The 13,517-nt window shown below is 35.4% G+C and overlaps 1 protein-coding gene across 1 annotated transcript in view; it reads left to right on the forward strand.

The window, feature by feature from the left end:
* NUDCD1 (NudC domain containing 1) overlaps positions 1-13,517 on the forward strand; it is a 109,006-nt gene that overhangs the window by 13,129 nt on the left and 82,360 nt on the right. Inside the window, exon 3 of the mRNA XM_001369646.4 lies at positions 12,605-12,790. Coding sequence (XP_001369683.1) covers positions 12,605-12,790 — 186 coding nt within the window. The remainder of the gene's footprint in view (positions 1-12,604; positions 12,791-13,517) is intronic.

Genomic DNA, 13,517 nt, shown 5'->3' on the forward strand with positions numbered 1-13,517 from the left:
AAGAGAAACAAATTCTTACATTAGCTATGTCTAAAAATCCTAAATTTTTCCCCCTTCTGCCCTACCCTTCCCCTCTTCCCAAGGAGGCAGCTAATATTCTCATATAATACATATTTCCCTGTTCATTATTTTTATATAATTCATTTTTTCCTTTCCTTTTCTTTTTCCTCTTAAATTCTACCGATCATTATTGTTGTGCCTTTTATTGTTATAATATATGATTAAGAAAATGAGGGAAGTAATTGCTTTTTTAGAAAATATCCTTTGTAGAAAAATCTTGACAACTTCATTTTTTCCTACCAAATCTTCAGTTTTGCTTTTATTTAAGTACTAATATATACTCCAAAAGTATAAAAAAGTTCATAGTAAGCATTAACTATATTATTGGCACAATAATATAGAGGCATTATGTTATAGAGGATATAACTTGCTTTTCACTTAAGAACCTGGTTTCAAGTCCTGCTTCCTGCCTTTTGTGACTTTAGGCAAAGTACTTAATCCCTTTGTGCCTCCATCTAATTCTTACAGAGCAGGTGGTGATTTACACTAATAGGGAAAGTTTCCTCACTAGGAACTCTCTGTGTGAGGAAATCATGGATATGTTTAAAACAAAATACCCTCTCCCCACTCTGCCACCATACACACACTATAATTATCAGTGTTTCTGTCACTTTACTGTTTTATTTAAATATGGCTTATATTCTAACCCCAAAATAGAAGCCTATAATATATGATGTAGTTGGATAACTGAGTACATGTAGATTATAATTCATTACTGTTTGCTTGGGCAGCTAGATGTCACTAGTGTGCCTCTAGTAGCTTATATTGTACGTTTTAATTTACAAAATGGATCCAAACATATTATGCCCCTTGACCCTCATAAAATCTTTGTGAGGTGGATAGTAGTGTCCTCGTTTTATAGATGAAACATATGACATACCATTTTTACAAACAGTTAAGGGAATGGCATTTTCATTACTCCCTGTTTCAAGGATAGGGAGGGAGGGTAAGAGAGAAGCCAGTAGATCTTTTTTAAAATGGACCTAGGAAGGAAAGAAACTCAGTTTGGAAATACTTGGTGGCAGCGGTAGAAAGGGGGAAAGATAGGTCAACTCATGGGGGTCCTTAAAAAAAAATGTGGTTGTTTATTGCCATTCTTAATTTTATATTAGCAGGAGGTCCTAATACACAAAAATTCTTCACTTTTCCTTTACCTTGATAGAACTCCCGTTTCAGGCTTAGTGGGAAGCAGTATTCCATTTGTTGGGACTACATCAGGGGAAAGATAAATTCTTTACATCCCAACTTAGAACTTTAAATATATTTTCCTATAGAAACATAATTGTTTTATCCCTTAGCATTGTTAGTATAGCACTATACTTCATGCAGATCAAGTTAAATAGGTTTTGTGGGCTAGTATGAGAATATCATTACTTTGTGTAACACTGTTTCTATGAAATTTGTTCGTACTACAAATTTGCAAATATACTTTTTAGAATAACACCTCTTTGTAGTGTAACAGTTAAATTAGTATCTCTACTAGAAGTATTATATTTTAGAGGTTTATTAAAGATTATTAGAAATCAAAGATACAAATCAATAAGCCACGTTTCTAGGGCTGATAAGCCCATTCAATTTCCCTTACTCTACATCTTGAGAGACACATGTGCTTAGAAGCGGAAGCAGAGAGACCAAGTAGGCGGTACAGTCAGTTTAAATACAAATTTTGTTCTCAGCCCAGGTGGGGATCTCAAGTAAGATTATAGGACATTCTGGGAAGTGCCAAGGACTTCTAGGGATTGAAGTCTGGGGTTCAAATCTCCATTTTTACAGTAGTAGATGACAACTGATACACTTGGCACCTTGGGTACAAGGATTCAGTATATGATACTACTAATTTAAATTTGTATGTCAAGCTTTAAGTTTGCAAAGCAAAGTATATACAATTTCACATTTGAAATTGTAACCCTCTGAGTAGGTAGTAGAGGAATAATTATTTCCTTTTTATAGCTAAGGAAGCCCAGAGAGGTTCATGTTCATACAACTGGTAAGCATCAGAATTTGTAAATGTTTGTTCATCATCTTCATTCATTTTTGCTCTCTAATTTAGGTCTAGTTGGCCCCAAAAAGCAGGCTGAAGTTTGTCATATTTATTATCAACTTGATAATCTGTAGTTTTCCATTTCTTTGTTTCTAATTAAAATGGCACCTGGTTCAAATCCAGTTAAGTTTTCTTCCCCCCCCTCCCCCTTAATACAGCATATCAGAAACACTAGACCTAGAATATTCATAGGTAATTGGAATCTAAGGGAGTTTGCTTAATGAAGGGCTTGATGAATGTGCTAAGGCTGTTTGGGTCATCTTCAGTTTTGATTTTTCTGAGATTGTGATGGTCTGTGATCGGCAGCTGAATAACATTATTTGGAAAATACTAGTTTTTAGGAAAGTGGTTGTTTCTTTTATTGAGAAGCTTAGGACCATTCAAATATATGAAGGGCATTCAGATAGTCAGAGACTGCTGTTTTCTCATTAAGCTGTTTAATTCATTTCAAAGATCATATTCTCTTTGTATTCTTTTCCTCAGACTTCATAGTTTATATTCATAAATAGTGTAATAGTTAGTGTTAAACTGATAGATTTTTATACCTCTTTGTAGGATTTATAAATACAATTTGAAATCTTAGAAGGGGAATCTGCATAACACTCATCATAGCCAGGTAGGTCTATTTGCTGATAGAGACTCTTGCCTTATTAAATAAAAATGTTATCGATTTTAGTAATTAGAGTGCCCTGGGAAAGAAAGTGGGAGAATAAGCAATTGTATAGCACCTTCTATGTGCCAGGCAGTGTGCTAAATGCTTTATAAATAGTAATCTCATTCAATCCTCATAACAACCCTGCAAGGTAGATGCTATTATTATCATTCCTATTTTACAATTGAAAAAAACTGAGACATTCATATTCACTGACTTGCCCAGGGTCACAGTAAATGTCTGAGGCTGCATTTGAATTCAGATCTTCTTGGCTCCAGACCTAGTATTCTATCCACTGCATTACCTATTTACCTACTACTGAACCTTTGTAAGGGCCAAAATGTAAAGGGTAAAAATAAAAAGGTTGGACTAAATTTATAAGAGTATGGTCCCCAAGAATTATTACTCAATTCCAAATGAATTTTTATGGTAATTTATTTACAAAAGGAGAAAGAGTGAAAGTAAGAAAATCAAGAGAGAGTAGATATTTACTCCAGCCTGGTCTGAACCAGGCAGGGCTTAAGAGGCCCCAGCAAAGGGGGCCCAGAGGTAATTTAAACAAGGATCCTAGCCAGGAGACCTCCTCCAAGATGAAGGGCCTCCCCAGAGGCTAGTATACTCCAGAACAAGCCAGGGAAAGGATTCAACCGTTTTCACTCACCCACATGGTAGCGTAGAATATAGAAAAATCAATCCAAGGTCCTTAGCCAGTGTTCCTCCAGTGTCAAGTTGAAGGCGCAAGACCCTCTCACAGGAAGTTCTTGGCATTTTTAAAGACATTCCTTTCATCACTTCTATGCCTTCTACTTCTACGTGGATCAATTATAGCTATAGTTTTGCTTAGGACTGCCCAGGGGGCAGTCAGTGGGTTCTGATTCGTCACTCACTTTCATACACAGGAGTCACAGATGTCCCTCACTTAAAAATAAATTGTGTATACGTATGTATATGTGTATATATGTATATACGCATGTATATACGTATATGTGTATATATGTATATACATATGTATATACCTATGTAAATGATGTATACGCTTCTGGTGATTAAATCTAAAAATGGGCAGGGGAGAGTTAATTCCACCTTCATACCTTCAACTATGATATTTTGATACATTGTTGCTTTCATTGGTGTAAGTGCTTTCTTCCCCCAATATGGATAAGAAACCTATCAGATTTCCTTATTCTATGTGATTTTCATCTTTATGCTTAAATAAATTATCCTATTTACTCACTTGTTACAAGGGAATCACTTTAAAGACTGATATATATTAATTTAAGGTCGCCAAGGAATCAGCTATGTAATTCCTAAATGAAAACTTAAGTCAGCAGTCAATTTTTTATGGAGTTTAATTACAATAGGAGTAAGAAAGGAATTAGAGATAGAGAGAGAGAGAAAAAGGGAGAGAAGGGAATAGGGCTTAAATACCCCTTCTGTTTAGGCTGGGCCAAAAGGCCCAAGCCCTTAGATAGCTGGGGCAAAGAAAAGAGATCAGTCCCTATTACTCACGTGACCAAAATGGAGAAACAGTCTCAGAGGCCCCCACCTTCAGCTTCCTTCAGAGCAAGCTTCTCAGAGCACACCGCGACCACTCCAGCCAACTCCTCAACCCCCACCCCGAGTCTTCAGACTCCCCTCTCTTTAAGGAAACCATCCAAGTTGCCTCCCCTCAGTCCTCACATCTACCAATCACCTGTCCATCAATTTCCCTGTGCCAATGGAGGCTCTAGCTTAAACCCAGGACCGCCCAGAGGTCTCTGGCTTTTGCACATGTCTGTTGAAGGTCATATTTTCAAATAATTAAATCTTTGCTCCTTTGCTACAGCCCTTTCTAAATCCTGTTAACCTGAGTAGGGTAGAGATTGGAATAATTAAATTTTGATCTAGGCTGCAGCCCTTACTCAATCCTGTTAGGACTGAATAGGGTGGAAATTGATTCCAAGTATCTCCATTGTATCAATTCTAAAATCAATCATGACTCAAAGAAATTCCTGTTCTATGCTTAAGCATAGGTCAAAGTCCTTTCCATTGTTCAGCAAAAGGTTTCTGTCCTAAAGTAATCTTAAGAAGGTAGGAGAAGGAACCTCCCATGCCAATGGGGTTCACATTCCAATAGTCAAGACCCACTATCAATAGGAAATTTTTCAAGTATGGAATTTCCCAATGGTGAAATTTCCAACATTTATAAGTCTAAGAAATTTTGAGGTTTACACACTGCACAGAGTGACTCCCTGTGATTCTATTAATAGCTTAAACATCCTAGTATAGCATAGTCGAGTTTTCCATCCATGGTTTTTCCAGCTTTTTTACTGATCCACCTAATTTTCTACATGCATTTGATGGTTTTTACTTAGCTATTCAGATATAAACCTGATAATGGACTGAAGCCATTTGGGTCATCTCCAGTTTTGATTGTGATGCTCTATGATTTGTGACCATATGGCATCATCTTAGTCTTTAAGAGGTGGTCTTTTTTTGTATTGAGAAGCTTAGTGTCAAAATTGTATGCATTTTCCCAAATGTAGTGTAGTTCTAGTGGCTAAAGGATTGGACCCTGAAGTTTGAGTTAGGAAGATCTAGGTTCAAATCCTTCCTCACACACTTACTAGCTGTGTGATCCTGAGCAAGTCATTTAACCCCTTTGTGCCTCAGTTTCTCTATACATAAAGTGAAGAGATTGAACTTAATGGCCTTTAGGGCCCTTTCTGCTCAAAATCTGTGCTCCTTTGATCTTTAATAGATTACAAACTTCAGCACTATGATCTGTTAGTTAGAAAAATTAATGTAATTTTGGCCTGAGTTGAGAGATGTTTCATTATTGCATAGTTAGGCAGTTAGGTTTACATTCCCATTCTTTCTGTCTTTTCTGCTAGATTTTCAACAGATAGCCAACAGGTTACAGTTTACTAATGAGGAAAAATGAAATGGGTTCACTATTATGGGGAGGGAGAGGAGGAAACTAAGGTTTGAATTGTATTGGAGGAGGAAAAGGACAAAATCTGGGCATTATGTGCTTTAATTTTTTGTTGCTGTATTTATGTTTTTTAGAGATAAAGTTATAAGCTGTCAAGATAAAAATGCATTTTCTTAAGCTCTTGAGATTTACTTCTTTTTAAGGAAAAAGAAAAAGTATGTTACTAGTCATATAGACAGATAGAAGCAATGAATGTTACTGATGAAAGTTTTTCCTCAGAAAAAATTGCTTCTTTTAAAAAGGTGAAAATGTCTACTTTGCAGTCTTCTTATTGTGGTTGATGCTACATGATTTTTTTTTTTCATTCTGGCTGTAAACTTTTAAAAAAATTAATAGATTAAAGATGAGTAGTTCTGCTGAAGGCTCTGCAAATAGATATAGACATTTAAGATTTAATAGACTATTTTATTCAACATTGCAATCTTTTCTGAGTTGCCTAGAAGATCCATCTACTCAAAAACATTTATAATAGACACATTTAAAATATAAATGTTGATTTGTGATATATTAATATAATTGTTAGTTATCTATATAGTAGTTTTAATGTTTTACTTTACAATTAAAAAGCTCTCACATGTGGTTAAAATTGCTAAAATATATTCATTTGTTATATTTTAATGTAATTGGCTTGCCTGGAGAGAAAAACATTGATGCTGGACTTGAATAGTACAGTTTTTGGTCTTAGAAATTTGTCTTTGATACTTGGAATATGTAATTTTATGACTGCGAGTATTCTTTTTATGAAAGTAGATATATCTTGAAATCCCCCAAAATCTTTTGATCTATGATTTTTGTTTATGTATTCCACTAGCCTTGCATAGGAAAACGTGGTATGTTTTCCAGAGTTCTAAAAACATAAAACCAAAACTGCACTGCTTCTGTTTATTAGAGGGAAAAATAGCCAAATCAACTTTTAGAATTTTATTGCCTCCAAATTAGTTACAGAAAGTGAATCTACCTTGCATAATAAGAAACTATTTTAATGTATTTCATGAGTAGAAATGAAAGGGAATTAGTAACTTCATCTTTTATGGAATATAAATAAAGGGAGATAAGATTCCTGTTATTTGTTTAAAGGTCTAGTCTATTTGTATCATAAAATTTAGGCAGAGATTTTAGTAACTTAGCCCATGATCAGAAATTACTTATGTAGTTTGTTCTTTCATAATAAAGCCAAAAGCTTTGTTTCTAATTTAATCAGATGTTTTGAAGTATAATAAAATGATAAACATTTCTTTTGATACTTAGGACTTTAACTCTGACAGGAAAGATTCTTTTGTTAATATGGATCATGTGACTTTCAATATAAACAGTGGGAACTATGTGACCATGAGCAGAACACTGAACTTCTCTGAGCCTTTGTATTTTCATCTGTAAAATGAAAGAGTAAGACTAGATGGTCTCTGGGGATCCTTCATATCTATCTAGGTCTATGATCCTATGTACCATATATAAATTTAGTGAAGATTAATAGAAAAGATTAGGAAACTTCAAAATTCAGGTAGCCTTAGTATGTATTAGGATTTGTAGTTTTCTTTGGATAGCAGCCTTTTTATGTGATATGATGATATTCATCAGGCAGTCCTAATTCAAACAACCTTTGATCATCTATTGTCTAGTCTGGGAATAAACGGAAGAAAAAATTCTTACATACAGAGGAAAATAATTATGTCAGATGGTTCATACAGTTTTTTAGATGGAGAGTTGAGCACTATTTTAACCAAAAAACTTAGTGGTTGGTAATTTTGTTTGAGAAAAATTTTCCTAATATAAATAAATAGGTAATATCACGCAGCATATTAGTCATAGATGACTAGAAGTCAGCACACTTAAGAAGTAACAGTTAAATAACCAGGGAAGAGATAAGAATCATTATCAATTAGTGTAGGGATTAAATTTATGGTTGGACTAAATATAAGAGAATGTGGACGCCAATATTATAACTCAAGTCAAAATGACTTTATTTAGCAGCTTTATTTATAAAATAGAAAGCGTAAAGTGGAGAAATGTTAAAGAAGGCAGAGTAAGCAGTCTAGCTTATCACCTTAAATGTTTCTATGGTGCCTGGCTCAACTCAGGCTGGGCCAATTAGCCCTCCATTGGAGAGTCCTCAGTCAGAAGGCTGTTTAGCTGGAGGACCCAGTGGTGAATAAGCACTAGTCTTACCCCAACATGGGGAGGCCTCTCCCAAAACTAATTTCTCCAGAAGTCAGGAAAGGATTCAACCTTTTCACTCATGCACATTGTAATCCAAAGGGGAAAATCCAAGAGCAATCTTACCAGAAGCAGTCCAAGAGTCAGAATCCAAACTGAGGTCCCAAGCTAAAGCTCCTCCAAAGCCAAGTCCGAAAGAGAAAGTGTATTTGGACAGGAAGTTCAGGGCTTTTATAGTGCTTTTTCCACATCACTTCCTGTCCCTTCCTCCACTTTATGGGGGCAGATTGCAGTCTTTAAATTTGCTTAGCACTGCCCCGGGGGGGTGGGGGGGTGGGGTGGGGGGGGGAGTGTTTCCAGGTTCCACCTCTTGTCCTATGAGGGTGTAAACTCTTCACAAAGGATTTGCAAGTTTCTGACTGATTGAGTTGAAAGGGTGGAGCTCTCTAAGTGGCTTCTGAGCTTTCCCACCTAGTGCTAAAAAGTGGTGTTCAAGCTTTTGTTGATTAATTCAAAAGTAGGCAGGTGAGAGTTAATCCCATCTTCACATCCAAAAGCAATGTAGAACCATTTATCATAGAATCTTAAAAGGAACAAGCCTATATATATATATACATACATATGTGTGTATATATATATATATATATATATATATATATATATATATATATATATACCTCCAATGTGCACTGCAACCATTACTGTGTTATATGGTAGGATAAAATAATAGATTTTTATAATTATATCTGAGTAATGAAGAAACATGTTGATTTGAGTTTATATTCTTTGAGTGGTATAATGAGACAACATGATGGTGGTGGATAGAAAGCTGACTTCAAGATGAGAATGACTAAAATTTGAGGTCCAGTCACTTTACTTCTTTATGCTTCAGACAGTTCTATAGGTAAGAAGGTTGCCTATCACTAAAAAAAAGAAGAAAAATGCCCAGGGCCAGATGAATTTACAAGTAAATTCTACCAAACATTTAAATTTCTAATACTGTAGAAACTGTTTGGAAAAATAAGTGAAGAAGGAATTCTACCAAATTCTTTTCATGACACAAATATGGTACTGATATCTAAATCAGGAAGAACAAGAACAGAGAATGAAAACAGATCAATCTCTAATGAATATTGTAATATTTATTTGGAAAGGAAATAGGATTGGGAAAAATGGGGATAAATGGGGAATAATGGGAGGTTTGTATGGGGTAATGAGGAGTTAAGGGGAGTGAGGGTATATAGCTTGGTGAGGCAAGGGAGGGAGATGCCCCCTGCTGAGAGGAAGCCGCAGGGGTCCGATAAGGACTCTTTGTCCTGGAATGATTGAGCTGAAGTTCAGCTCCCTCTATGATCAGAAAAGATAGTCCACTTATCTGACTACGAATTCAAAATATAACATTTAATAACTAGTTGGGATTGGAGTTTTTCTCAGTTTCAGACCTGAGGCCAGACCCCAGAGGCTGGCGGAGAGTTTGTCCCACTCCCGTCTACTCTCGTTCTAATTCAGAATCTTAGCAGTACACAGAAAGCAAACAAGAACAATTCTAACCTTTAGAAGCCTGTGTCTTTGGGCTGAACCAAGAAGAGCATGCCACTCCAGACTGGGCTGAACAAGCTCCTCTCTCCTCTAACTCCCGGAAGTCAGTCCCACACGGCAGGAAGGAAGTGCTAGTCACAAGACCCAACTGCCACTCCCAGTTGGCCCCTTCCCCCACAAACTGTCAGTCTAATTTCCTTTCCACAATATTGATGCCAAGATTTTAAATAAGCTACTAGCAAGAGGTTTTCACCAATATATCACAAGGATCATACACTATGATGAGTTACATTTAATAGTAGGAATGCAAGAATATCTTAGGCTATTAGAATATCTTAGCTTATTGGCTAACTGACCATATCAGTAACAAAAGCAACAAAACCATGTGATCTCACTAGGTATAGAAAAACTTTTGATAAAATATAGTACCCATTCCTTCTAAAAACAAAAGAGAAAACTAGAAAAATGATGTTTTCCTTAAGATGATAAAAGATTGCTGAAGATTTGTTGGTAGAATGAAAACCCTCACCCTAAGATCACTACACCAGTAAAATCACAGCTCTGTGCCCCCCCCCAATTACTTGATAGATTTTAGAAATATAATTTCTAACAAGAGTAATTGATTATTGTTGTTTAATTTCATGTTGAAATTGGCTAGATTCAGGCATATGGAAAATTTATTTATGTGGAACACCTCATTCCTTGACAGTGATAGATAAATGAGACTTTTTTTCCTTTTGCAATGGTAGAAACAGTGATTTTGAGTTACAGTTGTGTTCATGTCAAGATTCAGATATGCCATCAATAGTCAATTATAGTAACGTGGCCAAGAATTTGGCCTTTGTTGGTCTTTGTTGGTCATTGATTATATGCTTGGAAGCCAACAAATTGCATACCTCAATATAGGTAATATTTAGGCATATATAGTTATCTTGTAAAAACTAAAGATATGTTGAGGTATAAGAAGGAAAAACATGGATTAGTGCTTATGCTTGGTGTTTTAGATTTTTTAAAATAATCCTTACCTTCATTTTAGAATTGATACTAAGTATTAGTTTCAGGACAGAAGAGAATGGTAAGGACTAGACAATTGGGGTTAATTGATTTAGAAAGTGTCAGAGGCCAGATTTGAAACTAGGATGTATAGTCTCCAGGTATGAGTGCTCAATCCGCTGAGTCACGAAGTTGCCCCATAACTTTATCTTGAACTAGAAGAAATTGTTGATGCAGATTGGATCAATAAACAGATATTTACTAAACATCTATTAGGCACTGAACATACAAATGTGAAATGAGAACCAGGCCTGGCCCCCTAGTAGCTAAAACTACACTAAGACTTTTAGGATACCATGTATATAAGTATATGAAGAATAAATATAAGATAATTAAGGTAGAAATACATTCCTAGTATGGGGGAGGGAATGGTAAAGCGAGGAGGGAACTTGAGGCTGGAGGTTAGAGTAAGTCCAAAATCTTTGTTCCAGTACATGGAATGGCTAATGCCAAGGTCACCTTGGCATCATTCAAGAGAATGAAATAGATAGTGTTGATTTGACTATAAAGATAGGTTAGAGCCAGGTGAAAGGCAAAAGACTTTAAAAACAAAATATGATTTTGCATTTGATCTTGGAGGCAGGTATGTAGAGTGTAATAATTCAGATGAGAGATGTTGAAGCTATGAATTAAAGTGGTAGCTTTGTATATAGTCAGAAAAGAAAAGATGCAGAGATCTTGTGAGGGTAGAAATAGCAAGAATTGACAACTGATTGGTTATATTGGGTGTGGGAGAGTGAGGAGTTGAGAGGACACTGAGATCGTGATATTTGAGAGACTACAGGAATGGCTGTACCCTACAAGAGAAAGGGAAGCTTGAAAAAATGGTTTTGGTTTAGAAGGAGGTGTTTCATATCTTTCGCAATCATTAAATGATGAATGTAATAAAGAGAATACAGATACATTAAAAAGCTTTTAGTAAAAATATAGTGTTTACTTGTCTTAGTCAATTTTCCTTGTAATTTAAATTTGAAGTAATTTTCTGATAGCGCCATGCACTGTACAAGAACTTTCCACTTAACCTTTTGAATTGGTTTTGAGAAAACATTACTTTAGTAGAAACTGTGTTGTTGGGGACTATTCATTCCATGTTAGTTGTGTTATAGATAGAAGAAAAGTTCCCTGGGTGATCAAGGTTCAGCCTGTAAAAAAAAAAAATGTGCCTTGTAATAATTCTGGTCGGAACTTGACTTTGGGAATAACAATGAGGATATCTATTTAGAGTCTTCACAGTCTCAAAGTAATGAAGACCTCACCTATCAAGAGACCCTTGTGATTTTTGACCAAACATAGTAGTGAGTTGTGTGTTTCTGTACCTAGGAGTAGCTGATTAAATGACAACAAAGAGGATAGGGAAGGCAAGTCTTGAGGGAAGTAGAAAGAGATCTGTGTTCCTAAGTTTAGGGTCTTACTTAGAGTGCAAAGAAATTCAAGTGTGAAATTTAATTTTTCATTCAGATGACATTGCATTCAGTCAGATGTGAAAAGTTATGTTATGGTAGAAAATGCTGAATTGAGAGTCATAGGACTTGGGTTTAGATCCTGTTCGGTTGAATATTACCTGTGTATGACCTCTGGGCATTATTATCCTATTATGTAAAATAAGAGGACTGGGCTAGATGATCTATTACTCTTTCTATATATTTCCCTCACTCTTCTTAAAGAAATGGTGTTAGATAAAAGGCAGCTTAAACTTTGAACCTGAAGTTGACTTAAAAACCAAAACATAAAGCGTAATCTTTTTTCTTTCATTTTATGTGTTCTAAAAGTATCTATATCGAACAGTTAGCTAAGATTTCTTTCAGTGTGATGTTCAAAGAAATATTTAGCATTATATAGTAGATCACATCATTAAGCAATCCCATTAAAAACAGATTAAAACTGGGTAAATAGACTTAGTTGGCAGTCTCTTTGGAGTCAGTTGAAGGACAGCCTAGGCACTTAGGGTGAGGCTTGATTATAATATATCAGCTAAATTGGATCAGGCCAGTTTTACTTAGGTTAAGACTGTGCATATGCACAAATTCTTATCCCTAGAATTTTAAAATGAATCAAAACACAATGACTTTGGTTATTTACATATGTATGAAAGATGTTGGTATAAAGTATTTCTATTTTTTTTTCCTCTTAGGACACTGCCTTAGGAAAACCAAGAGAGGTTTTCAGACTTCCTACAGATTTAGCAGCTTATGACAATCGTCTTTGTGCATCTCTTCACTTCACATCTTCTACCTGGGCTACAGTGTCAGATGGAACAGGTAGATTATATCTTATTGGAACAGGGGAACGTGGAAATGGTACTTCTGAAAAATGGGAGGTAAGGTTTGATTTGGATTTAAATAAACCCACTGTGTCCAAATTAAGCTTATAAACCTAGACTTTAAAAAGATAATTCTTTTTTGCATGAAGGGAGAGACATTAGAATTGTTTTTTTTTATTATGTATTCTACTATATAGATAAATAAATTGATTAAGAAATTGTCCTTAGTCTTGACATATTGCTTTGTTGGCATTGGATAGACATTGAATTTTGCCTGTGGAAGGAAAGGACTGACAGAGCATGTACAATGGATATATAAAAGCAAAAAGAACTTAAGTGTTATTTAATGCTTTTTCTCCTACTGGAGCCCAGGTTACTTTTCTTCTAAAGCATTTTGCTGACTCTAACATTGTTTTACTCCCAGGTCATAAACTGGGTATCTACAATGGAATCCTCTCTGCCTTTGCCCCTTTTTTGTTTATCCTTGTCTTTTTTTACTCATTTAAACTGAATCTTTTGCAGGTTTGGTCTCAAGAAATGTTATTAGATTATGATTTTTTTTTTAACTTTGTACTCCTTTTCCCAGAATCACTCTTCTGGATAGCATGCATAGTAGGAAAAACATTGGTTTTGGAGTCAGAGAGGGCTTAAGTTCAATTTTTGCTTGCTTATGCTTAATGTATAATTTATTAAGTAAATAACTTTCTTTCTATGGAAGTCAATTTTTTCATCTGTAAGAAGTTGAAAGGAGTGGAGTAACCACTGAAATTCCTTTTTCGTTCCC

Source organism: Monodelphis domestica, chromosome 3, assembly GCF_027887165.1.
Source record: "Monodelphis domestica isolate mMonDom1 chromosome 3, mMonDom1.pri, whole genome shotgun sequence".
Classification (NCBI taxonomy): Eukaryota; Metazoa; Chordata; class Mammalia; order Didelphimorphia; family Didelphidae; genus Monodelphis; species Monodelphis domestica.